Here is a 27927-nt window from a genome sequence, read left to right on the forward strand (position 1 = left end):
CTCCTTTTATCTCCTCTCGATTCTGAACATCATCAACCTCATCAGCTCAATCAAGCGGGAAGAATTCCTCTTCTTAATCCTCACATGTCTTCAGATTGTCAGTAGGTGCGATGTGAGCAGCCTTTTGTTACGTCTCACCAAAAACTATGGAGGAACGATCCCGCCATATGTCCATAAATGTATAAACAAATAAAAACCTACAAATATATGTCATGTGAATAAACGAACATATAGATAAATCCCGTAATACCAAAATATACGACATACATGCAATTTATTCGTGCATGTATGCATTTTGTCATTCATTCATTCTTATTGTTTTTTTCATGTATTTTTTTGTGTATTATGTGAGGTTTTTGGCGTGTATTTGTCATTAATTTTGTATCTTGTTGTGTATTTTGTCACAACAATATTTTATCTAAATAAAGGTGCGGTTTAAAATGGCTGAGCTTTTTACCTATTGGTTGATCGACAAGTGCACCGATCAAACGCAATGCTGTACAAGCAATTTATTTGTATACGTGTGTGTTTTGGTATTAATGTCACGGATGCTATGGCGCCCAATTGGCCCCACCCGTGTGGCGCCAGCTGCGGCTTGTTGACCGATTGGCTTTTCTTCTATTTAAGCTCAGTGCTCTCACTCACCCTTTGTAAGTCCGTCAACGAACATTTGCGCCCACAAGACGTAGATTTTGACTCTGTCCGGTTTACTGCTTGTATTTCCTGTCCGGTATGGTTCCCGTCTATTTTGTCCTGTTTGATATCGATCTCCAGTTTAATTCCCACTAGTTTGTCCGCTTTAATTTCGATATCCAGTTTTGATATCAATCCTGTCTGTCCCGTCCTGTCCGGTATCAACCCCATCTGTCCGATATCTGCTCGGGCATTGGTATCGATGTCGTTGGTCTCTTGCTTTCTGTTGTTCCACACCAGACTTCTGTCTTCCTTCTTTCGTCCAGCAATTGTCGAATCACTGGCATTTTGTGTTAACTTGCATGATTGCCCCATTTCCCGTAAAATAAAAGGCTTGTGTGGGAAATGTCACGCCTTTGGGTTCTCCTCCTGTTCTGTTTCTTGACAAGCAATTTATTTTGTTAATTATTTTGTCATGATATCTATTTTAATATTTATTTTGTGATTTTAGTTTTCATGTATTTCATCATGTATTTTTTTGTGTATTTTTCTGGCACGATTGCCCATTGCCCTTGCTTGGGCCCGCTTGTTTGGTGCCAAATGTTGCTCTTTGCTTGATTGGCTCCCCTCCTATTTAAACTCAGTGCTCTCACTCACTTCTGGTCAATCTATCAACCAACAATTTTTTTTTAATCTATTTTGTAAAAACAAAATGGTATTTAAAGGCGGGTCAAACTGGATGAGTTTTTCACCGATTGGCTGATCGACTGCAATTCCTTTATCAATCACTGATCAACCAATAAGTGAAAAGCTCGGGCAACTGGGCCACCTCCTCAATTAAATAATATAATTTTATAAAGGACAGAATTGTTGAAAGAATACGCGACAAAATCAATGTATTTTTGTTATATTTTGGTATTTTTCATTTTGATTTGTCGTGTATTTGGTCTTTAAATGTGTCTTGTATTTTGTTGTATATTCTGTCAAAACAAAATGTTATTAAAATGAGTGAGGGGGTCAAATTGGATGAGTTTTTTACCTTTAAGTTGATTGTTCATCACGGATCAACCAGTTAGTGAAAAGCTGTGGCAACCAGTATTTGACTGACATTTTGTGGCGACAAAATATACGAAAAAATACATGACATAATACGTAGTAAAATACAAAACATAAATCCTTTATTTCTGTATTTATTTTTTCATGAATTTTGCTGCGTATTTTGTTGTGTATTTTGTCAAAAAAGTTACGAAATACAAGACAACATACACAATTGAAAACCTTTATTTCTGTATTTATTTTGCCCCGTATTTTGTTTTGTATTTAGTCATTCATTTTGTCACTTGCTTATTTCGATATTAGTCGTGTATTTTGTCATGTATTTTTTTGTCATGTATTTGTTCAAAACAAATTGTTATTCAAATGACAGGGCGAGTCAAACTAGCTGAGCTTTGCACCCATTGGTTGATCGGTGTGCGCACTGATCAACCAATTGGTGTAAAATGCAGGATCCTGAACCACCTCTTCATTTGAATAACATTTTGTTGTGGCAAAAAAAGACAAAATAACTGAGAAACTGTAAGACAAAATATATGAGAAAATACACAACTAAATACACAACAATATACACAACAAAATAAACAACAAAATACACAACAAAATCAGTGAGAAAACACATGACAAATACGCGACAAAATACAAGAAAATATACATGACAGAACAATTACTGAAATACATAAATGACAGAATACAGAAATAATTAAATTAATTTAATTTGTCATATATTTATGTATTAATTTGTTTGTATGATTTATAGCGAGCGAGTTGTCTGTCCCTGTGTGCCCTGCGATTGGCTGGCAACCAGTTCAGGGTGTCCCCTGCCCACTGCCCGATGATTGCTGGGATGGGCTCCAGCACCTCCGCGACCCTACTGAGGATAAGCGGTGCAGCTAATGAGATGGGAGATGAGATGGGAGATTTTTATAATTTGTCTGTATCTATTCAGTCATCCATTAAAACAGGCAGCAAACACTGATTCCAATTTACTAGCTGACTTTCTACGCTTAAAAAGTGATATAACCTAATGTTCTGCGGTTATAACAGACTGCGATAATAAGCAGTGATAAGGGGAGTCTTTAGACAGCTGGGCTTTTATTTTTCTTTTAAATAAAGCGTTCATTTCTCAGTTTAGGCGCAGTGCTCCATATTTCTCCATTCGTTCATTTGTTTCAAACAAATGTGCCACCTGTTTGTTGGCCTGCACTGAAGGCATATGGCCATTTTTTCCCCCCTTTAGCCTTGGCCTGCACAAACTAGGCGCCGCTTGCCTGTTCAGGTTCTTAAAAACCCTCGAATTACCCGTGCAGCAGTAAAAACCGGATGCCCTTTTTTAATTAGCGAGTATACGGATACAGAGGGGGGGAAATCATCCCGGGTTTTTGTTTTGAACACCCTCGGAATGCTAATTAAAAATGTGGCTTAATGAGGATCCTTCTACAAATTACCCGCATTATAAATATTTTTTCCACATAAATGACTTCTGTGTAAAAATACGTCCTAAATAACGAGGCCCGTGGGAAAAAGAACATGAATATTTTATCCGGAAGGCATTCAAAGTGCATGAGACAGTCAGGAACATATTGTGGCAGAACCACAATCGTTTGACTATGAAATGTTCCTCAGCCGTTCCTCTTTTTCTAACCGAGCAAAACTGAAATCTCTTGACCGGTTGTGATATTTATTGAGGTTTGGGAGTGCTGCGGAAGGGGAAAACAGAAAAATGTCGTCACATAACATCTTTGGCGGAGGTGGTTGTGTGCTCGCCACTTCACGCTGTGATATCAAAACCGGTCTGAAACTAGGGAACACCGTAAAATTTTATACATTTTGTGTAACTAGGGCATGCAATTCAAATTTGATTTCCTGAAGTGAGACACATTTTAATCCAGTTTACTCCAATCCAGCACCAGATGTTTTTTGGGATGCTGTTTTTTGATATATTTAACTAAATCTGGTCTCTCTGATTTAGTGCTGGCTGTTAGACTACTGCAAGATGAAGGAGCAATACACCTTTTCCTCTTTCTTTTCTTTTATTTTTCCATACTGTGACTTTTGACAGTTCAATTCAAACCTGTTATAGACACAAATTGCAATTATTATCATTGTCAGAACCAGAACAGGAGCAGGACCCAGATGCGTAACGTTTTTCACACTAGCTTTATTTTACGGGAATGGGGCAGCCATGCACGTTAACACAAACGCCAGTGATTCGACGATCGTTCGGCGAAAGAAGTAAGGCGTGGAACAACAGGAAGCCAGAGGCCGACGAGATCGATACCAGATACATGAGCAGATACCGGACCGACGGGGGTTGATACCGGACAGAACGGGACAGACAGGACCGATACCAGTTACACGAGCAGAAACCGGACAGACAGGGTCGATACCGGACAGGACGGGACAGACAGGATCGATACCGGAAAATAGAGACCGGCGCGAGATATTGGACAGGATGAGACAGGCGGGATGATACCAAACACTGGGGACTGGAGTCTGATATCAAACAGGACGAGATAGATGGGAACGATACCCGATACTGGCGATTGTTGCAAGGTATCAGACGGGACGAGACAGGCGGGATCGATACCAGACACTGGAGACTGGAGTCAGATATCATGCAGGACGGGATGGACAGGTATGATACCGGACAGGATACACAAGCAGGATACCGGACAGAGTCAAAACACACGTCTTGCAGGTGGAGAGGTTCGTTGACGGACCGACAAAGGGTGAGTGAGAGCACTGAGCTTAAATAGGAGGGAAGCCAATCAGGCAACGAGCCGCAGCTGGCGCCATTGGGCGGGGCCAATTGAGGGCAATGGGCAACCGTGGCAATCATACATGATCACAATGTGCTGGCTTGGTACTGTTAGTTTTCTCGGGTCACTTATAAACCGGATTTAGTCCTGAAATCAGGTTGTGTTAAGGCCATCAAATTGTGTCCCAATTGAGTAAAATAAATATTAATTGTTATGCTATTAGTCTCCAAAAGTAAAAAAAAACAGTGTTTTTCAAATTATGTTTTTGCAACCACATAAAGATGAGTCTGGACCTTGGCATTTTCAACGTCTCTTTGTCTAGTTGGTGCTTGGTGAAGAAGCCAGAAATTTCGCTTATCTTGATTCAACTCATGAATGCTGCCATTTCACCCCCTTCCCCTAGGTTTTGCTTCTTACACTATCAATGCTTGTTCGCATGGAGACAAAGATTGTCTCAATCCTCTGCAAAGCGAGGGAGAAGAGGGAAGCGTAAGGCATTTAAAGTGAATGAGACAGTCAGGAAAACATTATGGCAGTTCCACTTTCGTTTGACTCTAATATGTTTCTCAGCTGTTTTGCTATTTCCAACTGAGCAAAACTGAAATCTCTTGACCGGTTGTAGTATTTACTGAGGTTTTGGGCTGCCATGAAATGGGAAAACCAAAAAATGTCCTCACATAACATCCTTGGCGGAGGTCGTTCTTTGCTCACCATTTCACGTTGTGTTATCAAAACCGGTCTGAAACTAGGGATCGTAAAACTTTATTCATTTGTATGTACATTTGGCATACAATTTAAATTGTATTTACTGATGAAAGGGTTAGTTAGTACCTTGTGTCCTTTTATCTTTGATGTTATAAACCAGTATCTGTTTTATGTGGGGGGAGCAAACCCCTTAACAAATAAACATCCTGGAAAAGGATGGGTGCCGCCAGGCTTCCCCATGAACATCACAGGAAGATGTGCCCTGACGACCCTAGTTGTTAAGGAATCCGTGAACCGTGAAATAGAGAGTATATGACAAGAAAATGTTAAAAGGGCGGCACAGCGGTCAGGTGGTTTGCACGCAGCCCCACGGTGTAGGGGTCCATGGTTCAATTTTAGCTACCTCCCCGTGCAGAGTTTGCATGTTCTCCCCCGTGCCTGCATGGGTTTCGTCTGTGCACTCCATCTTTATCCCACATTCCAAAAATGTACATGTCGGGTTAATTGGCCAGTCCAAATCATCGCTAGATATGAATGAGCGAGTGAGTTTTTTGTCACTGTGTGGCCTTCTACAAGCTGGCAACCAGTTCAGGGTGTCCCCTGCCCACTGCCCGAAGATGGCTGGTATGGGCTTCAGCACCCCCAGGACCTTACTGAGGAAAAGCAGCACAGAAAAGAGATAAATGGATGGAGGGTTATATCCCAACCAGCACCAGACATCTTTTTGGACAACGTTTTTTTTTCATAGGAAATTTGTTCTGGTCTGCTGTAAACCTGATTTAACCCTCCAAAATAGATGGAGTTTAGACCATCAAATTTGGTTCAAAAATAGTACAGCATGTTGTTCAATGTTCTCTTCAGAAAATTAACTTTTTTGAAAAGACCTTTGTATTTTTTTTACCGTCTTTTCAAGCGGTTTGTTCTAGGTGAAGTAGCCACAAATCTTGCTCCTCTTGATTACACTCATATATTATCCCATTTCACCCCATCACCCTATTTATTTTGCTCCTTATACTATCAATTTATGTTCAAAAGAAAACAAAGACTCTCCCATTTCTCCGCAAAGCGCAGGGGAAGGGGAAAGAGTAAGGGACACAGGCCTCCATAGACAAAGTGAAGTCAGCAGGGCCCTAGTTTCCCCTTAGTTGTTCTCTTTCGTGGACACAGACTAGCCAGAAAAAGATTTTGGGGGGAATGAACCAATTAAATGTTTATGCTTAGGAAAAATACAGACGGGGAAGACGAGACAAGAATAATCAAGAGTAAATCGCAGTACTCCTTTGGCGGCACAATTTTTTCTTTTGCAATTTAAACACTAGTTTATTAGTTGTGGTGTTACTTTTTGAGATGAGTGCAAAAGGGAATGAACAACTGTCTACGTATTTGATGTCACCATCAACGCAGTGATGGCATGGTGAGCAGTATATATGTTCTCAATTCCTAGCAGAATTGCTCCCTATCCTTTACCAAGAAGTTTAAGGAGAGAGGAAGTAAATAAACAAGACAAAGTGGGTAGGTGAAAGAGGAAGTAATAGGATTTGACCCGACTCAATTATGGGATTGATTACCTTGCATTTTCTTACATCCCTAAAGCTAATTCTTGTTAAAAGATAACCGTCTCAATAAAAGATTTACACAAGGCTGGAAAAGAATATAAAACTATCATCTTTAGCGAAAGACTAGAGTAACCATTAGTCTGGAACGTGTATGACTCAAGTTTGCCAGTGATCATAGAAATGATTTAAGGAAGGAAGCGCTGTGGTATGTTGAAACCAGAGTTGTGATCCTATGTATGCCGGACGTTGCAATTTTTTTGTCAGTAATAATTCGGGAAAAACAAAAGCCAGACTTCAACACGAATCATTGCTAAGATGGCATGCTAATCTACGGGAGTAATTACGTATTTTCACAGAAGAGGCATAAAAAGCACGTAAAACACAAAAACAAAGAAAAAAAGCCCGTTCAGCCAATGCAGCTTAACATCCTGCCAATGGAGACCATCCATCACGGGATATTATTTTATGATATTTTCATTTTCATGTGCATGTTTGAAAGGGAAATAAATCTCGTCCATCTATCTATCAGCACTTCTCTTTATTTAGTTGAAGCCAACACATGTGTTATAGCATGAGGAACACCTGGGAAAATTCACACAAGCACAAAACAAAAGTTATAAGTCAACCATTAGGGACATTTTAAACTCCATTAATACCAGACGTTTTTGCTATTTTGACTCATTTTTGAAGGCCTACAGAAAATAATAAGTCATGTTTCTTTGTACAGCCCTTAATCACAAAGCGTCTCAAAGGGTTGCACAGAACTGAGATTATTGCAAACCACAGACTATTATTACACAATCCCCTGATTTAAAACCTACATGAGGGCAAGGAAAAACTCAAAATCCACAACATGGGGAAAATGAAGAAACCTTGAGAAGGGAACGCACATGAGGTAATCCGTCTTCCAGGATGACCAGGATGCAATGAATGTTGTAAAAAACAATAATACAGAGATATCTCATCTCATCTCATCTCATCAGCCGTACCGCTTATCCTCATTAGGGTCGCGGGGGAGGCTGGAGCCCATCCCAGCCATCTCCGGGCAGTGGGCAGGGGACACCCTGAACTGGTTGCCAGCCAATCGCAGGGCACACAGGGACAGACAACTCATTCGCTCATTCACACCTAGGGACAATTTGGACCGGCCAATTCACCTGAAATGCATGTTTTTGGAATACAGAGATATCATCATGAGGAAATATGGGTCATTCATCAGCTACAGAATAGAAGTGTGTTTTAAGCCTAGATTGAAATAGTTCCACTGAGGTTGCAGATCGAATCTCAGGGGGCAGAGTACAACATCGGGGCCCGAATGGAGAACGCTCTCGGACCTGCGGTTCTCTTCTTGGCTCTAAGGATCACTAGTAGACCAAAATGAAGATCTCTAGCTAAATAGGCATAGGCCATTTTACAAGTTTGATCCCTCATCTTTTATTAGAAAAAAGTACATTTCTAGCTTTTAAACATTTTAAAATTATTTTTTGAAAATATAAATTTCCAAGAAAACTTCTGAGAAAAAAAACAAAAAACGGCCTTTTGCGAAAGGATGCATTTCAAACATTTTTGTGCTTTTTTGCATTTCTATACCTCCAATGTGTAAATATTCTTTCCACAAACACTTTGTGTGAATGATGCATTCAATTTAAAATAAATTTTCTGTGGCCATTTTTTTCCCGGTATAGTAATCACATAATTTCAGTCACAATGGCAGTCGCGAACATGCACGAAAATCATCCTTCTCTGCCCTGATGATAACAAAGGAACTTTGTCATCTTTTTTTTAGAGAAAATAATGCTTTGAAGCGTTAACAGTCTGTACTTATATTTCCACTTTTCCCACCACACGGTTTTAATGTACCTACTGCCAAATGAGCCAACTACACACTTCAACCGGATACAGGAAGCAAAACTGCGAAGTGCCTAGATGCATGTACAAAGATCTGATCAAAGCCACTCCTGCCATCTGGTATATTTCATACTAAAATCATTCCCAGAGGCTTGATATTTTCTAAAACGCTGAGCCAAAAGAGTTCAAATAATTTTTCAAAATTAAACAAAACAAAAAAACATTTTTTTGCGTTTCTGCACTCAGGGACAATGCTTTTGAAAACATATGTATACATTGTGGCACTGAATGAGTTAATGTTCTGAAACTTAAGATTTTTTGCTCCACCAACCTGTTGAGGCGATGACACCAGCTGCAGTTGAAATTCACCTGGGAAGCGATGCACGTTCCACAGGTGGTGAACTGGAGACAAGCTGAAGAAGGCAAACATTTGCTCAATTCCAAGACAAGTGGACCAAGTGGTCTTGGTACTTACTAGGCAACGGTGTAAATTCAACAGCAGAAGAGTTGCTGATCCTTGTCTTGGTCAGCTCCACACGGTGGTACTCGTAGATGGTCCGTCGCCTGACGTCTACATTTTGGAAAAAGCAGAAAGTGAGGAAAGAAAACGGGGATTTTAAAAAATGGGACGAAAAGCCACCAAAGAAGAAGAAGATAGTATGAAACAGAATGAGGTCAAATGGAAGAGGCCCACTTTTCGCACTCCCATTCTGGTCGGTCGCCAAGCAGAGGCGGCAGTTTTCTGCCATATAAATCAAAGACGCTCGACGTTCGTGCTATCAGCGAGGAGCTATAAGTTGGAGAGAGAGATGCGTGCCATCCATCATCGATTCAATTCGCGTTGCTTCGTGGCCCTAATAACTCACAATCTTGATAATGGGGGTCTGTTTTTTATGTATAGCGTGAGAATAGGAGACAGATGGTATTCAACCTTGATGTTGATATCCGTAAAGATCCTTTTTAGAAGATTGTTTCAATTGACTTTAAAAGGTTAATGGAAAAATCGTCAACAGTTTCTAGAGGCAACCGTGGGTGGAACCTCATGGTCATTATTTTAGAGCCTAGCACAACACTGCGATTATCCAAACGCTTGTTTTTTTCAGAGTTATAGACACTGTCACGGAGATTTATCAAAGTCTCTCTAGTGCATGGGTTTCATACTCATTATAGCTGGGGGTCACATGCTAGAAAAAAAATTTCACGGGTGCTGGACTAGTACGTAGTTTTAAGGGAGAGAGAGAGAGAGAGAGAGAGAGAGAGAGAGAGAGAGAGAGACAGAGAGAGAGAGTGAGAGTGAGAGTGGGGGGTAAGGGAGATAGAAAAGAGAGAAAGCGTGGGAGAAATAGAGAAAGCACAATAGTGAAAGAGAAAGAGAAAGAGAGAGGGAGTGCAATATAGAGCGTAATAGAGAGAGGAAGGGAGAAAAGGGGAGAAAAAAGGGCAGATCAAGAATGAAAAGAGAAAGAAAGAGACATAAAAATGAAGATAATAAAGAGAGAAAGAAAGTAAGAAAAAGAGAGAGACAGATCAAAAGAATGAGAGAAACAAAAAGACAGAAAGAGAGAAAGAGAGAGAGAGATAGTGAGCATGAGAAAGAGAGAGAGAAAGAGAGGAGGTGAGAAAGAGAGAAAGTGAGAAAAGAAGACGGAACTAGTAAAAGAGAGGTTGAGAACGAGAGAAAAGAGAGAGAGAGAGATAAATAGAAAAAAGGGAGAAAGGTTGAGAAAGATAAAAAAGACAGAAGTAAAGGAACAGAGAGAGTAAGAGGGAGAAAGAGAGAGACAAAAGAGAAAAAAGAAAGAGCAAGAAAGGGATCGAATTCAATAGAGTGAGAGAAAAATAGAAATAAAAATAAAAGAGAGAGAAGGGGGAGAAAAAGAATAAATAAATAAATGAACTATCGGAACAATGTTTATTTTAATAAAAAAAAATCATAGGTCAAGAAATTTCTATTTCTTTTACACAGTAAAATCCGCTTCGGTTGGCGTCATGTTTGTCAGTCATCCAGCCACCACACTCTGCTGTGTGGCACTGCCTCTAGCTTGCACTAGACAACACAGTGCCACCTAGTGGTCAAATATTACACACTGGGGCTTTAAACGTCATCATTTTTGGCCATTGTTTATGAAATCTCACAAAACAAGAGAGATAAAAGGAAAAGGCAACTAGAAGATCTATATCTTGCAAAAACCTTTGTAACAACATCAGTGCTCATCCAAAGACTTCCACTGTCATGATTACTCATTAATTTCACCTGTGCCTGCTCGTTTGGCACCAGCTGCTGCTGGTTTCCTGATTGGTTCCCCGTTCTACTTAAGCTCAGTCCTTTCACTCGCCTGTTGTCAGTCCGTCAGCGAACCTCTGTTTCTATAAGGCAAGCACTTTGACTCTGACTCCCGTCGGTCCAGCTTTTTGTACCCGTTTTCAACCCATCCGTTCCCGATTTACCCGTTTGTCTCCGGCTACGACCTGTTTTTGATCCCGACCACGTTTTGCTCTCCCATCCCGGCTTACGACCCGTTTTCGATCCCGACCATGTTTTGCTCTCCTGTCCCGGCTACCGACCTGTTTTTTCCCGTCCTCGACACCACGATCTCCCGCTCCGGAAGATTCACTTCCGCATTCGGAACTCGTTCCGATTCTGAGCCGGCTTGCTACCCGCGTCCAGCGAGCACCGGATCGCGGGTGCTCTCTTTCCCCTCTATCTCAATAAACTTGTGAGTAAACGTTACGCGATTGGGTTTACCCTTTGTGCAGGTTGTGACATCCACACTTATTTATAAAAACGCCCAAAGAAAAAGAAATACAATTTCTTGGGGGTGGAAAAAATATTTCTCTGCTTGACCTTTAAACATTTACTGATTTAGACTTTAAAGGTTGGATCTTAATTTATACACCTATTAATAAAATCCTTAAGGAAAAACAAGTATCATAATAATGAAAATGTTTAGAATAGTTTTCCTTAATTTGTGTGGAGATACTTAAAATAAACAAGTGCTTTATTGAATACTTTATTGTATACAAACAATTTCAAAGGTTGTTTTGAACTACACACCTATTCCTAATTGAGGTACTACTGTATTACAATTTGTGAGTATTTTTAATACAGGGGGAAAAAGCAGTTTTTTAAAGACTAATTACTCCCAAGCAATAGGAAACCTTAAAACAATTATCCCAACGGTGAAATAGTTGGGAGGATAATCTTGTTTTTGCCGTTTCTGTTTTTGAAAAACGTGAGAACCACAAGCACAGAATTGCTTACTTCAAAATTGCATCTGATTCTAGTTAGGAGATATATCCTTAAAAGAAAAGATTGTGATCTTAAGAAAGAAACTTACTAGGTATCTGCTGGATTTTGTGGACTACCACAAAAGCGTCTGAAAGGCCCACCTTCACTGGGTGGTTTATTGGGCTGATCTGTGACAGTTCGACCGGGATCTGGAAGCAAATGTAACAGCAGGCCTGAGTTTGCCTCATATTTGCTACTAGGGGGAGGCGGGGGGTAGATTTACCTCTTTATAAGCAAAAACGATGCGACCGGTGTCATGCAACGTGGCCTGGAATGTGAAGCTGCCCAGGTTGTAGTTGTCCTGGAGGTGGACGTGGTCCCACTGGACCACCAGAGCCGTCCCTGAAGAGGAGAAGAATTACAATTAGGATTGCTTTTTATTGTCATTGACAACGTCGTGAACATTGTTTACAACGAGGTTAAACATGGCACTCAAGGATAAACACAAAATGAATACTTTTTAGTGTAATAGATGCTTGAAATAAGGAGAAGACACCAATGGAAGGAAAACTGGATATGACTGTACAAAAGCCTTGAGATGTAAAAATTTAACCTGTTCCAATCGTTCTCCCCTGATCTCTCTCTCTTTTATTAAAAACAACTTGGTTACAAAAAGCAGGTCTATCCTAAAGTGTGTGAATAACAAAGAACAGCAACATTATTTGCAAAAAAATGACAATAATGATACAGTGCACTAGCTCACAATATTTGACAAAATAAACCAACCTTGTCTTTATAAGCGTGCATCCTTAAAAGCCTTTAATACTCAAAATAAACCAACCCTGAGTTATAAACTTTATTTTTTGCAAGTGTTAAATAATTAAAATAGTCTGCATCGCAAGACTAATAAAAACAAATATAGCACAAATTTCAACAAAAGTAGAAATAAAAATAAAGCACAGAAACATAATTGTCAAATACAGAACAAGAATGGCAAAAATGCAATACAAATTATCCTCAAGAAAACATATAAAACATGTCAACCATGATTACCACTTGTGAGGCCCCTTCTCAAGGTTTTTTTTTTCCCTTATGCTGAGGTTTTGAGTTTTTCCTTGCCTGCATGTTGGTTTAAGATCAGGCGATGGCGAAATTGTAATCCTGTGCAGTCCTTTGAGTCATCTTGTGATTAAGGGCTATACAGTACAAATAAATGTGACTTGGAATTTTGTTCAGCGAATTTGTTTTTTGGGTGGAATCTTTAAAGATGAAATAGATTCCAAATTATATACTATATACTTAAGAATCTCCCACTTGTATTGAATCAGTGCTTTTCAAGTCACTGAAGACCTCCCAGAGCGCTTTACAATGTGCTTTACACTTACCTATTTACACAAACACATATACTCTGGTAGCCAGAGGCAGTCATGCAAAGTGCCTATCGGAGGCATTAGGGGTTCAATATCTTGCCCAACGACTCTTCAGTATTTAATGCGGAAGAACCGGGAATCGAACCTGCGCTTCTCTGACCCAAAACGAGCACTCTATCTGAGCTACTGCATATGAACATAAAAAATATTTCAAAACTTCCACTTGCATGGATAGCCATGCCAGTAGAAGATTTCCTTGCTTGAATCGCCTTCTTTCTTAAAAATACTCCCGATTGTTGATTGGTTAGGGCAGCACGGCACCGCAGTGGTTAGCACGTGTTTGGCACAGTTCTGAGGTCATGGGATCAAACCTTCCTATGTGGAGTTTGCATCTTCTTTCTGTGCTTGCGTGGGTTTCCCAAAACATGCATGTCAGGTTAATTGGCCGGTAAAATTGTCCCTAGGTCGGAATGAGCGAGTCAATTGTCTGTCTCTGTGCGTCCTGCCACTGGCTGGCAACCTGTTCAGGGTGTCCCCTGCCCACTGCCCGAGGATAGAAGGGATGGGCTCCGGCACCCCCGCGGCCCTACTGAGGATTAGCGCCGCAGATAATGGATTCATGGATGTTGATTGATTAACACCATGCAAGATAGCAAGGTTAGCGATTTGTGCACCTATTTCTTGATTAATAGCTAATAGTTTCTATGGTTATCATCATATGTTTTTGCTTCTCCCTTTAGCATCACTGCAAGCCTCAGACTTATAGCAAATGAGTGCAAAAAGGATTGTCTTGTGTTGCCAAACTGAAAGTTATAACGAATAACAAGAGATTCTGAATTGAATGAAGGGGACAGAAAAGCATGGTTGGAGGTAGTTCAACCCATAGTATATACAAATTTCCTTATGCTGAGATGCAAACCAATAGTTTAAAAGCATCTTATATGACATCAACCAATATGCTAATTATTATTATTTTTTTACTCTATTTATGTTTTTTATGTACATGTTTTTCTTCTCTTCAGCACTTTATGTTCCCTTAAGACTTGTTGGCTTTGCATTGTTTGTTTGGCTGTTCAATTAGGATTTTGTTAGGAACTGATACAATGTTTAAATAAAATAAAGCATTAAAAAATAGTATCAAAGGTATCAAGCTCTCTTTAATAGTCAGAATAACCCAACACTGGCTTTTACAAGGGTTCGATAGGCTAAATAGAACCACATTCAGAGAAAAAACAAGGGTCCTAATTAACGTTAAATGGTTTTCTTATTTGTTTAATCAATGACAATAAATACAATTTAATTCTAATTATATTCTACTCTCTCTGTAAATTATAATACAAAACAAATACCAAAGCTATTAGAAAGAGGTTTGTGAGGATTTAGTTGTACCCCTCCGGCATTATCTCTGCCGCAATTTACTTTTACTGCAGACTGTGGACAACCTGCCAAAGTGACAGCCAGTCTTCCCCAAGGAGCAAGCACCAAGGTTTGCCAACACTCTCATCAATTTTTACAGCTGGAGGGCTTCTATCTCACGTAAAATCCAGATTTCTGCTGACAGCCCCGGAGGGCAGTGAGGCAAGAAAGCCGGCAATGATTTACATGTGAGAAACGGGGGTGACCGGCAGCCCGGGAGGATGAGGTCAAGATGGTTAAAAAATGTTCTGCGCCACTTTCTCTGCACCTCTGCAACCTGTAAGAGGTCTGTTGACGACTCGGACTCGGTCCAGGTCCTCTTTGGAGGGGGAGGAAGGGTTTGTAAACTGGGCCAAGCGGAGGCGATGAGAGAGCGTATGTTGGCCTTGTTTCTAATTTCACCGACGAGCTCGGAAGGCTGCAAGAACTCCAAACAAACAAAAGCAGATCCTCAAACTACAAATTGCACTGCCGCAAGCTCATTTTAGTGAAATTATCCATGGCCAAGGCTTTAGCATTTAAATGACATCAGCTTACTAAGCAGACACAAATCCGCCTCAGGATTTTCACATAAATCATTTCAGTATCTTTGCATTATCGTCACTTACAATTTTACTGCAGTTTTCAATCATTTCTCATGTTGTTTCGTTTTACATGCACGTGGCTATATCGTGTCTGTCACGGATTGACGTGGTGGCGTGGAAGGTGACCGGACCAGAACGGAGGCAGGAGGCATGAAGGGAGAACTCAAATGCGTTGACGATCCATAGGTTTTATTTAATAAAATAAAAGTCGCCCAATACTCCGGGGCAAAACAGAACAATACAGAGTTCCTCCGGCACGAACTCAACAGGACAAGGCATAACAGACTAAAACAGGACAAGGCATAACAGACCGGGATTGTGAATAATGAGTATTAAGTAATGAACCAGCACCCGCCAAACCCAAAATCCAGCCTTAAGTAGCAGAACAGCAATCAGCTGATCTGCTTCAGCTTGAGTTCGGGGGCGTGGCATACTGGTCGTCATGGCGACCGTGACAGAGCCCCCCTCTTAAGGGACAGCTCCCGAGGTCCCAAAAAAAAAAGAAAAAATTACTACCTCGCGCCCCGGAATGTTGACGATCGCGATTGGGGCAACCCTGCTCCCTCCTCCGAACACGCAGGAACGGGGAGAGGCAGGCGCCATCTGCGTCGGGCGGATGGGAATCGGCGCTCGGCAGGGGGGGTCTGGTGGCCAACTGGACAGGGGATGACAGACAGGCAGAACCGACGAGAACAGGACAGGCAAAAACAGGACAGGCAAAAACAGGACAGGCAGAATCAGAACAGACAAGACATGAGAGAGTCAAAATCAGAACCGGCAAAACAGGAGCAGCTGAGTCGGACTGGCACACAGGCAGCGGAGTCGAACTGGCACGCAGGCAGCGGAGTCGGACTGGCACGCAGGCAGCGGAGTCGGACTGGCACGCAGGCAGCGGAGTCGGACTGGCACGCAGGGGAGTCGGACTGGCGGGCAGCGGAGTCGGACTGGCGGGCAGCGGAGTCGGACTGGCGGGCAGCGGAGTCGGACTGGCGGGCAGCGGAGTCGGACTGGCGGGCAGCGGAGTCGGACTGGCACGCAGCGGAGTCGGACTGGCACGCAGCGGAGTCGGACTGGCACGCAGCGGAGTCGGACTGGCACGCAGCGGAGTCGGACTGGCAGGCAGGGGAGTCGGACTGGCAGGCAGGGGAGTCGGACTGGCAGGCAGGGGAGTCGGACTGGCAGGCAGGGGAGTCGGACTGGCACGCAGGGGAGTCGGACTGGCACGCAGGGGAGTCGGACTGGCACGCAGGGGAGTCGGACTGGCACGCAGGGGAGTCGGACTGGCACGCAGGGGAGTCGGACTGGCACGCAGGGGAGTCGGACTGGCACGCAGGGGAGTCGGACTGGCACGCAGGGGAGTCGGACTGGCACGCAGCGGAGTCGGACTGGCACGCAGCGGAGTCGGACTGGCAGGCAGCGGAGTCGGACTGGCAGGCAGCGGAGTCGGACTCGGCCCGACGGGCAGCGGAGTCGGAGTCGGCCCGACGGGCAGCAGAGTCGGAGTCGGGCTGGCACGCAGGGGAGACGGAATAGCAGGCAATCGGCACGGGAGTCGGGCAGGCAGGCGTCAATTCTTCCTGGGACCCCATTCGAGGCACAGCAAGGGCCACGACGGGCGGGGCCGTGGTTCGAACGGGCAGGGAAGGCCAACTCAGTAGGCGCCTGCCAAACTGCGCTCTCCAGCTCTCCCAAAGTCGCGCTGGGATCGTTCGCTGAGTTCAATTGTTGGCTGGTTCATTCTGTCACGGATTGACGTGGTGGCGTGGAAGGTGACCGGACCAGAACGGAGGCAGGAGGCATGAAGGGAGAACTCAAATGCGTTGACGATCCATAGGTTTTATTTAATAAAATAAAAGTCGCCCAATACTCCGGGGCAAAACAGAACAATACAGAGTTCCTCCGGCACGAACTCAACAGGACAAGGCATAACAGACTAAAACAGGACAAGGCATAACAGACCGGGATTGTGAATAATGAGTATTAAGTAATGAACCAGCACCCGCCAAACCCAAAATCCAGCCTTAAGTAGCAGAACAGCAATCAGCTGATCTGCTTCAGCTTGAGTTCGGGGGCGTGGCATACTGGTCGTCATGGCGACCGTGACAGTGTCATGTAGAAGAGAAAATTGGACTTCATCATTGCAGCAACGGTCAGCTCATTCAGGTTGCGCGTGCAAGTACGTGCATTTCTGAGACGTGCTAGAATAAACTCATTTTCTGTCCTCTTTCCTTGGGTTTGGGTTGCGTTTGGACTTTCCAAGATTCAGGTATTTTCTTGTTTTCAACCATTTCATGCTACAATGACAAAAAAACCCTGCAGGGATGAGCATGATGTCACTCTCCAGTATCCCCCCGAGCCCCACTCCCCAAACCTAATGTGTTCCGCCCCAAACAGCCCTGCTAAAAGTAAGATAAAAGCAGATAGGTGCAGTGGAAAATAAAGCATAACAGCTCTTTGAGCTCAATTGCACATTGTTAACGCATACTTAATAGAGAAAATATTTCAGTTTCAACTTTTGAAGGACAATTCAAACGACGCACCCCAACTTCAAGAATTAACAAAGCAGTTAACTGACCGGTTAACAGTTGTCTGATCAACAAATTGACAACTTTAACTTATCAACCACTCACAAACAAAACAAACCAATGCTTGAGCTAACTAAAAGTACCAAATCAAGTTACTGGTGCGTGGCAGTGCAAACTAAGTAACTAAATGAACTTACAAACCAATTAACCAACTAACAATTGGACAGGTAAGCTAACTAAAAAAACAGATAACTGACCATCCAAATAAATAACTAGTTTCTGAAACAACTACCGATCAAGCAGACTTAAAACTCCAACTTACTGATCAACCATCTAATGTACAGACTAATTTATCAATGATGAAACAAATTATAATGTAAAATACATTGTTACATTAATTTGAGACATCATGTGTATCCATTCATTGCTCGTGAATGTATCAACCTATGTAATACAGAAAATTAAACTCAAGTGACTAAAAAATTTAGCTAACTGATGGCTTTTCAACAAATTATATCAACGATCTTACAAACCAACTAACCGAAGGATGCGCTAGCTAAACTGAACAAACTAAGAAACTGATGCATGGTAGTGCAAAATAAATAATTAGCAGAGAAACTAAGTAGCCAACTATTACATGGTTAGATAGTCAAAATAATTACCCAGAGAAAATGAAATGTTATCAACTAACTTATGAACTAAATAGCTGACTGATCAACCGATTGCTAATCAACTATCAATTTTTTTAGCTACAGAAAAGCCAAATCAAAGTGTTATCTTTCTGTGCCATGCCTCTCGTTGTCATAGATCAGCATGGATCATAGATTAAGATCAGCTATTTGTTTCAAATACTGTTACCGTTATCGAAGTAGATGACGGTGGAATTTCTGGACACGCTGGGGTCAAAGTTGGCCATGAGGGGAGCAATGTACTGCGTGGCTGTTAGCATCCGGTGCACCACATCGCCTGTGTAGATGAACCCTGAGGAAGATCAAATAGGAGAATTAGTAAAGGAGTGTAGTTTTAATTGAATTACCCCAAAAGTTGTGCCATATAGAGGCTACAATTTTGCTAAACAAAGAATCATATTCTCACTTTTTCTCGAAATTTAGCTGAAAGCTGTTATGAACAAAATAAACTAGATATTTCATTTCATTTCACTGTATACTTGGAGATGCTCAAAGAGTGGCTGACTAGAGCTGGTAGAACTTGGAGAAGGCTGCCTCAAGTGGCTAACATTAGCGGCTAACGGGAAAAGCTACTGAAAGGACCAGTAAAAACTTGAAAATTAGAATTTGTCAAGTGGCAACACCAAAATTCATAGATCTCAAATTTTAGCTGTGGGGAAGTCTCATGACACTGGATAATGAAGCAATCTTTATTTACACAGAGCAGCCAATTTAGCAATAAAATAGCTGCTAGCGGCGAGCTAAAGGCAACAGGTCAAATAGCTAACATGAGTGGGGAAAATGGCAAGTAAAATCAAGAAGATGAATGCATGGCAAAACGTCGCTATCATCACAAGCAGGACTTAACTAAGTTGCCATTAAATCGTTGCTAAAAGCCAGGATAAGCTAACTTTGTATAATCGTCATTCCAGCTTCCGCAGTAGCAAGATAGCGGCCATACCTTAAACAACTTCTTCAAAGGGCGTCTCAAGTTTTATATAACAATAACAAAGTTTTAAACCTACTAGCGTATTTAGAAATTCGTGTTTACATGATAATACACGGGGAGTAAGATTAAAGTGAATAGTATTTTAGTTAAGTAAATGAATTATATTTCACACCACCAGGGGTACAATATACACTGTGTAACCCAGCCATTAGACAACGAAGCTACCCAGAAACTCACAAACTAACAGATAAAAACACTCAAATAGAAACGTCTTTACATATTCCAGAAATGTGTGGACCACAGACAATAAAACGGGACATTATTTTTATGTGAACACACAACATCGCCTTGTTTTATCTGTTGGTTTGTGCCTGAAAAGACAGAGTGTGGCTCAGAACAGCTTCAGCGATGGCTTTAATTAGCGCTCACATACTCTATCGAAAACAGAAGGAGCAAATCTCCAAAAGCCTCGAGCAAATATACGAGGAGTGACTCGTATATCGTGAATTCGCAGGAAACAACGGGCGAATGTTGACTGCAAAACAAACACATGGCAACTTTTGGATTTATTTTCTCGCAACTAATCATTTCTGCAGCACTTAGCAGCCTGTAAATACGATTAATAATGGACTCCAGCACAATGGGGAAAGCACTCATTATTCATCGTAGGGAGCAGCCTTCGAATGCGGAAATGTGCACTGATTAAAACAGATAGTAAGTTTAGGAGTGTGTTCGCCCTCGGATCGCCACATCATGCCAAACTTTTTGTACTTTTAAGATTGTCATTGTTCAATTCATTTGTAAAATGACCATTCAATGCTGAAGTATCCAATTAACTTTATTTTAATTAATTTTAATTATCTTAATTCAGTTCTGGTTTCTTTTCCAGGGCCGTTACCACCCTAAACAAGTGCACACAACTGTTAAAAAAAAAAAAAAAAAAAAAAAAAAAGTTCATTGCATGTTTATTCTGGGGGTACCACATCTAATTTTGTTGCGAACAATGTTCAATATGTTGTTATCAATGACATCAACGATAACCTTGATATAAGACTTTTTCACCTAAATGTCAACGCTTACGTTCCGGTCAGGTTGGGCCCGGGCTTCTTTGGTGCAGATTTTTTACAGATCTATATGAAAATACATTTTTATTATTATCTTCCATTCGTTTACTGTTGGTTTTGTTATTTATTTTGATGGATCAGCACCCCAAAAAACATCAGAGCCCTTTTTTTTGACTGTGTTTGAAATACTTAAACTTATGCACGAAAAATAGCTAATGTTGCTTTTTCAAGCATTAACATTGTTGAAGAACCAGTTTTAACCTAAAAATGGCACTCCCAAATGCTACAAAAAAAACCTTTCAGAATCTGAAAATTCTCCATCCATTCTGAAGTACAGTTTTCAATATTTGGAAGCCATGAATATAAAACTGACACAAAATATATATCTTCGGAGGGGATGCCAGTATACAAATGAGTAAGTTGTCAAAGCTAGTTAATTAAATTTCCGCCATCCTTCTACATTAAGTTAACAATACAAAATCGGAAATACGTATGAACAAAACGGAAGTAAACCAGAAGTAGCCTGTACATTTTTTGGTTATGCTTTCAAAATCGAGATATTCGTTCGGGCGGGGTCAGGATTTAATACTTGCGGACTTAAACCGTGTCGAATGGATTTTCCGGGCCAATATTACCTCTACCGTACTTTGGGTCACCCATAATAAAAGCCCACTCAAAAAATCTCTCGTGAGAGCGCTTTGAGTTGTGAATTCCAGAAGCACACAGCTTTGACCTTCTCAGAGACAACCCAAAAAAACATCTCACCTAAAAAAGGGTCTTTATCTAAACATATTTGCTTGATTAAAAGCCAGGAAGGAGGAATCCAAAGATGAAACTTCAAAACACACATTTTTTCCGAAGAAAGAACATGCCGTGAGCAAAATCAATCTTTCCCTTAAGACCTCCAGGCACACAAATCCCCATACTAAGCACAGTCACCACGGCGGACATGAGATGGCACGGTGATGACTACCATGTGACTTTATTTAGTTGTATCGAACTCCTTCGACTTCTTTTTATGTTCCCGCCCCACCAAAAAAAGTCACGTATTTCACATTTCTGCAAATCACACAAATCAACAACGACAAAAGGGGCTTCTGGAAGAGATATTCCGGCCTTGAATGCAAATGAAAGCTGACGGCAAAATCATTCGAGCGTTTTTGTTTTTTTTTAAATCTATCCAACCAGCAGAGCATAAATCAAGGAAGAAGTGCAAAAGCTGCAAATTTTAGCGGATTTTATCGTCAGGATTCATGGCAATAATCTCATATATACGCAGTTTAAAACTGCCACACCTACATTTTTCATGAATCCATAATTTCTTCATTAAAACTTCATTATTTAAGTCATTTTTAAACAGTTTATAAACAATTCAAGGAGACACAATCATAAATGAGATGTGTAAAGAAGCACACTCCGAGTTTCAGCTCTCTTCCCTGTCAACAAAATACAATTGATTTCCTGAGTCAAAGGTTGAGCGGCTTGAGCAATGTTTCCTCAAAGGTGATGAAGCTATCGTCAGTATGACAGTGCTTGAAGAACTTGAAAGTACAATATTTTCTCTATTAAGTACGTGTTAAAAATGCCCAACTGAGGTTAAAGAGCCTTTATAATTTTCTCTACACGGTGCCTATCTACTTTCATTTCACTTTTAGCGCAGCTGTTACTGGACTTGCAACACATTAGGAGAAGGGGTGGAGAGTGTTTTCATGCTTGTTTCTGAGTCTTTTTTTAGAGTAGTCTGAATGTAATTGTAAGAAAAATCTTGTTTAAAATACAGTCTCAACGACAACCCAAACACCCAAGAAGATGAAATAAATTTATTAGTACTTGAGAAATGAGCTGACTGAGGCTGCAATCATGACTTTAGGCCAGGAGATGGCGGCAGAGAGTAGCAAAATATCAAGTTAAGGACGCCATCCCTAACACCGTTTATGGACCTCTACTTTTGTGTAATAATAATCGTATGCCATCTTAGTCTTTGCATTTGTGAATTCTGAATGTGAATATTGTCTGTAGTGCATTTAGGCCCAGAATATTCTGTTGATAAAACCTTAGAAGAAACTGCTCAACCTTTTGCAGCCTTTAATTTGATAACCTAATCAGGAATCAAACGAACATGCGGGGAAGAACAAAGCCTTCTCTTTCATTGTCAATAGAGTTTAGCCAGGTGCCACTAGCGTGCTACATTTCCTTTCTTTTGCCGTGGAATATAATCCAACAACTTCAAATGATGCAAATCATTTTGTATTCTACATTCTGTGTGTTCATAATTTTCCATCTTTTAAGGTTCACGGATCCCTTAACGACCTGGGTCGAAGAGGCAGCACTTCCTTGCGTGGAAATTTAAGATCTAGCCTAAAAAAAACCAGCCCGACCCTACCCGGCCCGCAGAATTAAAATCCCGAACCAGATTAAATTGATTTGATGGACCGGGCACCAAGTAAACCCGAAACTGGTCGCCGTAGTTTTTCGGTGTAACGCGTCATCCTGCTCTTTAGGGATTAGCCTAGCCTTGGCATAGACAATACCGATACTAATTTGTAAAACATTAGGGAAAAACTATTTTGTTCCAAAATTTTGTGTACCAAATTGTACATGTGACTTTAATTTTTTTTGTTGAAAAATAAACTTTGTGGCAAAGATGTTAAATCCTTTGCTTTTGAGGCTTATTAAGGATTCAAAGGCTCTTTCTCTGGGAAAGGGCTTTATGTTTCATATTTTTTCACACCTTCAGTATATCAATCCATCTATCTTGTATTGCACTTATCCAGTTTCTAGCTATAATCAAAGTAAAAATGAGCTTCAGAAGAAAAAACACCTTATTGATTGTGATATACAACCTTTAACTCAATGTAGAACTATAAGTGCTTTGTATCTTGTTTTTGTTAATGTTTCAGATTTTACCTCAAAAATGTTGTCAAACCGCTAAAATGCAACCACCAGAAAGATAGTTTTCAACTGTCTTCACTTAATAGTGGTGTAACATTCTCCAAAAAGTGTGTACTTATGTAATATCAAGAGGAGAACCGAGGAGCTGCAAATGAGAAGACACTAAAGCGAAGCAACCGGTATTTTTCCATATTAGAGTCCTGACAGTGAAAACCACAACCGCCCAGCCAGCTATTATCACATCAAAGATCCTCAGATATGTTTTTTAAAAATATTCTGGAGATACTCCGTCGCATCTCTTATCACGATCACCACTCGGTGTTTTTTCCCCCCAATGGCCCCGTCACGGTGGCGTCTTGGAAAAGTGGGTGGTGGCGGGCCGATAAGAAAGCGTTACTACAGACGATGAGCGATGGAGAGAGGAGAGTGAGGAATAGGAGGTGGAAGCAGCTATCTGCCGCCTGCAGGCCCTTCTGAGTCTTTGAATCCTTACTTCCTTCCCTTGCTTTTAGTTTAGAAACTGTCTGTCATGGATGTCTGGATATATTAATTTATGTCAGCTGTTTTGCTAAATATAGGTTGTTTTAGAGTGAAATATTAAAGGCAATTTAACTATTGAAATGCATAAAAACGATAATGCCATATATAAGGCTTATATTTCAAAACATATTGGTGTGTTAAAATCAACATTTAAGCCAAATCATTTGATAGGATGCAATATAATCACCCTATAGAATAGGGTGGTCCTTAATGGGGGTCGAAATTTTTTTTTGTTGAAATATTGGGCTCTGACCCCCCGCATATGTTCTTATATCGATAAAAACACACTGTGTGCAATTTTGAACAATTTGGATAATATTTAGAGGTAGCTCAACGACTTTGAAATTTCCCAAAATGGTAAAAATTTGGCAATTTTCGAGAAAAAACGGAAATCTTAACCCTATGTGTACGGCGTTTTAGAACATCCAATTTCAGTCCATTGCTTATAATTGTAACACAAGAAAAGTTACAAGTAACTTTGTACACTAGGTCTGATATAATGTGCGAAAAATACTTATTTTTCATACCAAAATTTCAGAGGCCTTGAGCGACCTCTAAATATCCTTTGATTTTGATGAAACTTTGCCTAATTACGTTTTGTATATATTGGAACATATTCAAGGGGTCAGAGCATGAAATTTTAAAAGTCGAAAAATAAGGACCACCCTACTATAGAAAGGGGAAATCAAAAACACCCCGGAAATGAAAGTGAAAAACTAATTCAGCAGATCTGAGCATTTTTCACATAGTCATAGTGTAGAAATTCCAAATAAATTTCAGTAGTCCTTGCCGGTGTTCCTCAGAATTTATTTAGTCCAGGTAAAGTTAGGGCCAGTCGTTGTATCAATTCTCTCATTCTCCAGGAACTTCTTGCATATATGTGGTCTGGCATGGTCAAACCCGGCTCCCACTGCACTAGACTTGGTCAGGATGGGTTTCAGGAGGTATTTTCAAAAAGTGTTCAAACTTCCAAAAGGCGATGTGATCTAGGAAACCACTGAGCTCTTGGACAGTCTGAGGGACGACTTAGCACCACCAAATTGACTTAAATAGTGTTTCCGTAGTGCAGTGGTTAGAACATTTGCCTAACACAAAAATGGTCCCCGGCTCAAGACCGGGTGGAAACAATGGTTTGTCTGGAGAGGTATGGGCGCCACCAGGCTGCACTTGCCCAAGACGCACCACAGGAAAAGACATTGTGAGCGGGGGGGTTCATGTCGGTAAAGATTCTTATCATGTTGATGTAAAAATGCGATCCAAAATAAACGGCTTGATTTCAAGTTAAGGGATTCACACACCCACCCACTGTAATGTCCAAGAAGTGTCCTTTTGGGTTTAAGTCAGGTAAACATAGGATCTAGTCAATGGTATGAATTCTTTCATCCTCCAGGAACGTCTTGCATACATGATGTCAGGCATCGTCGAACCCAGGTCCGACTAGACTTGGGTAGGTTCTGACAATCAGTCCAAGGAAGTATTCCTAAATTTGTTTTCATCAGTGTACAAACATTCAAAAGGTGACGAGGTCTTTCTGTCCTAAAAATTATTATTATTACAGACGCACTTTATGTGGTCCTTTAGTTACAAATGTGCACCAACGTCCCCTGGAAAGCACTTCAAGGACTGTGTGGGTTCTCTTCCAATTAGTAATGGAAGACATTTTGAATAAACAAAAACTCTTGAATGTGTGCTGGATGGCTTTCCGGCGACCCTGAGCAAATGCGATAGACGCCGGGCAAGAGCTTGTGTAAACATCAATAAAGTGAAGCTCTCGTAGAGCGGTCGCGCTAATTCCCTAGAGATGTTTTCTTTGGACGTTTGGGAAAAAAAGCACTCAGGACGGCGTTGCATAAACACGGCTTGTGAGAGGGGGAACTATTTGTCTATGTTTGAAGATTGATTTATGATAATCCCTTAACTAGCTGGTAAGAACTTGGCAGCTCACCTGATGGATAAACTGATGAATCAAAAATTTTGGGTGGTCAATTTGACACTCGGTATTCGATACAGTACGTGTTAGGGTGGTCCTTAATGGGGGTCGAAATTTTTTTTTTTTGAAATATTGGGCTCTGACCCCCCGCATATGTTCTTATATCGATAAAAACACACTGTGTGCAATTTTGAACAATTTGGATAATATTTAGAGGTAGCTCAACGACTTTGAAATTTCCCAAAATGGTAAAAATTTGGCAATTTTCGAGAAAAAACGGAAATCTTAACCCTATGTGTACGGCGTTTTAGAACATCCAATTTCAGTCCATTGCTTATAATTGTAACACAAGAAAAGTTACAAGTAACTTTGTACACTAGGTCTGATATAATGTGCGAAAAATACTTATTTTTCATACCAAAATTTCAGAGGCCTTGAGCGACCTCTAAATATCCTTTGATTTTGATGAAACTTTGCCTAATTACGTTTTGTATATATTGGAACATATTCAAGGGGTCAGAGCATGAAATTTTAAAAGTCGAAAAATAAGGACCACCCTAGTACGTGTTCGTCATGGATAAAAGTGAATTGGGTAAAGACTAGCAGGAAAGATCATATTCGGGCAGTTTCAGTACTTTTATAAATGTAAAATAATGGTTCCCATGTGAAACCTTGGATCCGGTTTTGGGAACTTGCGGCTCAGGATTAGGGGTTAGGGTTAGAGGATTAGGCTTTAGGGTAAGGGTTTAGGGTAAGAGGGTTAGGGTTTAGAGGGCTCGGTTCAGGGGCTTAGCATTGGAGGGTAAGCGCTCAAGGGTAAGGCTTAGGGATAAGGGTTTAGGGTTATGGGGAGGGTTTAGGGTTAGGGGGTTAAGGTTTCAGGTTAGGACTTTTAGGGTTAGATGGTTACGTTTACAGAGTTAGGTGTTTACATTAATTTGTTTTTCAGACAACCCCATTGAGCCAAGAACTGTGAACGGTCATATTTCAGTACAACTTGGATCTATTGAGGTCAGAAACCTTCAATATGTACTTCTCAACCCGTCAGAAATTATTTTGCACTTGATGTTAAAAAAACAACAACATAATAACGCATATACACGCAACGCCGTACATTTCATAAATTCTCCAGCAGTTTATGAATCCCGACTGCCAGACCACAGAGCAGTAAAATGTGTCTGCGTGCGCTCTAATAACGTAGACAGCGTATCCAATAACAATATTTAATAGTTAACTACTGACTTATGTCGACTTACCGCCGGTTGCCACAGTGATCTCACGCAGAGAATGTCCGTAGAAAGGGAAATCGAAGGACAGGTTGACTCTCTGTGGGAAAAAAAATCAGATGAGAGGTCGAATTTAGGCTACGCCAGGTCACTGGTCTTGCGTTGTTTGTTTGCGTAAAGCTAAAACAACTCAAAGCTATGTGACTTGTTTAAATAAACGTGTGAAATTCTCTTTCTTTTATTTTAGTCTGACTGTAGATTTCCACACGGAGAGAATATAAACACCCTCGTGAAGGACATGTGTCACATGGAAAAGACGACTGAAAAAGTCATTAAATCGGAATTGGATCTGTTAAGGCAGCCTTGGAAACTTGCGTTAATTCCAAATGCAATTCTCCTGCAAGAATTGTTTAACTTAATCTTGGTGCCCGGGCTAGATGCATTTATCGATTTTGTTTCTTTTTATTTATTTATTTTTGGCCAAAGTAAGACCCCACTTTGCCCTAGAGAAAAAGGAATCAGCTCAAAGCCAGGGCCCATTGTACCGACGTGAGGCGCAATCCATCACAGGTCGACGTGTAGAATGCACAATGCAAGGCTTTTTCACGACTTTAAAAAAAATGAAATTTAACTTGGTGTGTGATAAAAGCATTCATGGACCAAGATGATATTAGAGATCGTAGAAAGACGCCTTCATGTTTGGACGTGATGAAGCAGCAATAATTGCTTTCGAGATGAAACCCGGCCCTACGCCAGATTCGAGTTTCCATCTTTCTTTTTTAACCAGGGTAATTTGATATATGCGTTCGACCACAAACACCAAATTGCATTAATGATGACTCATTTCAGTTTGTTTGAATGATAGTTTGACTGCAGGGCCCACATGGAAATTAAAACGGAAACTGGTGATTATTTCTAGCTATAATTGGTTCGTTACTTGATTATGATTTCAGAAGATTGGCATCAGGACATTTCTG

The 27927-nt window shown here is 40.9% G+C and overlaps 1 protein-coding gene across 2 annotated transcripts in view; it reads right to left on the reverse strand.

The window, feature by feature from the left end:
- Positions 1-27927, reverse strand: part of LOC148348369 (plexin domain-containing protein 2-like) — a 98201-nt gene that overhangs the window by 15170 nt on the left and 55104 nt on the right. For both annotated transcript variants that reach the window (XM_088322566.1, XM_088322565.1), the window contains exons 4-9: positions 26981-27050; positions 18540-18662; positions 12070-12188; positions 11896-11995; positions 9033-9128; positions 8889-8970 (exon numbers count right to left, since the gene is read on the reverse strand). In XM_088322566.1, coding sequence (XP_088178692.1) covers positions 8889-8970; positions 9033-9128; positions 11896-11995; positions 12070-12188; positions 18540-18662; positions 26981-27050 — 590 coding nt within the window. The remainder of the gene's footprint in view (positions 1-8888; positions 8971-9032; positions 9129-11895; positions 11996-12069; positions 12189-18539; positions 18663-26980; positions 27051-27927) is intronic.

Source organism: Urocampus carinirostris, chromosome 18 (genome assembly GCF_059441175.1).
Source record: "Urocampus carinirostris isolate Australia breed hairy pipefish chromosome 18, RoL_Ucar_1.0, whole genome shotgun sequence".
Lineage (NCBI taxonomy): Eukaryota > Metazoa > Chordata > Actinopteri > Syngnathiformes > Syngnathidae > Urocampus > Urocampus carinirostris.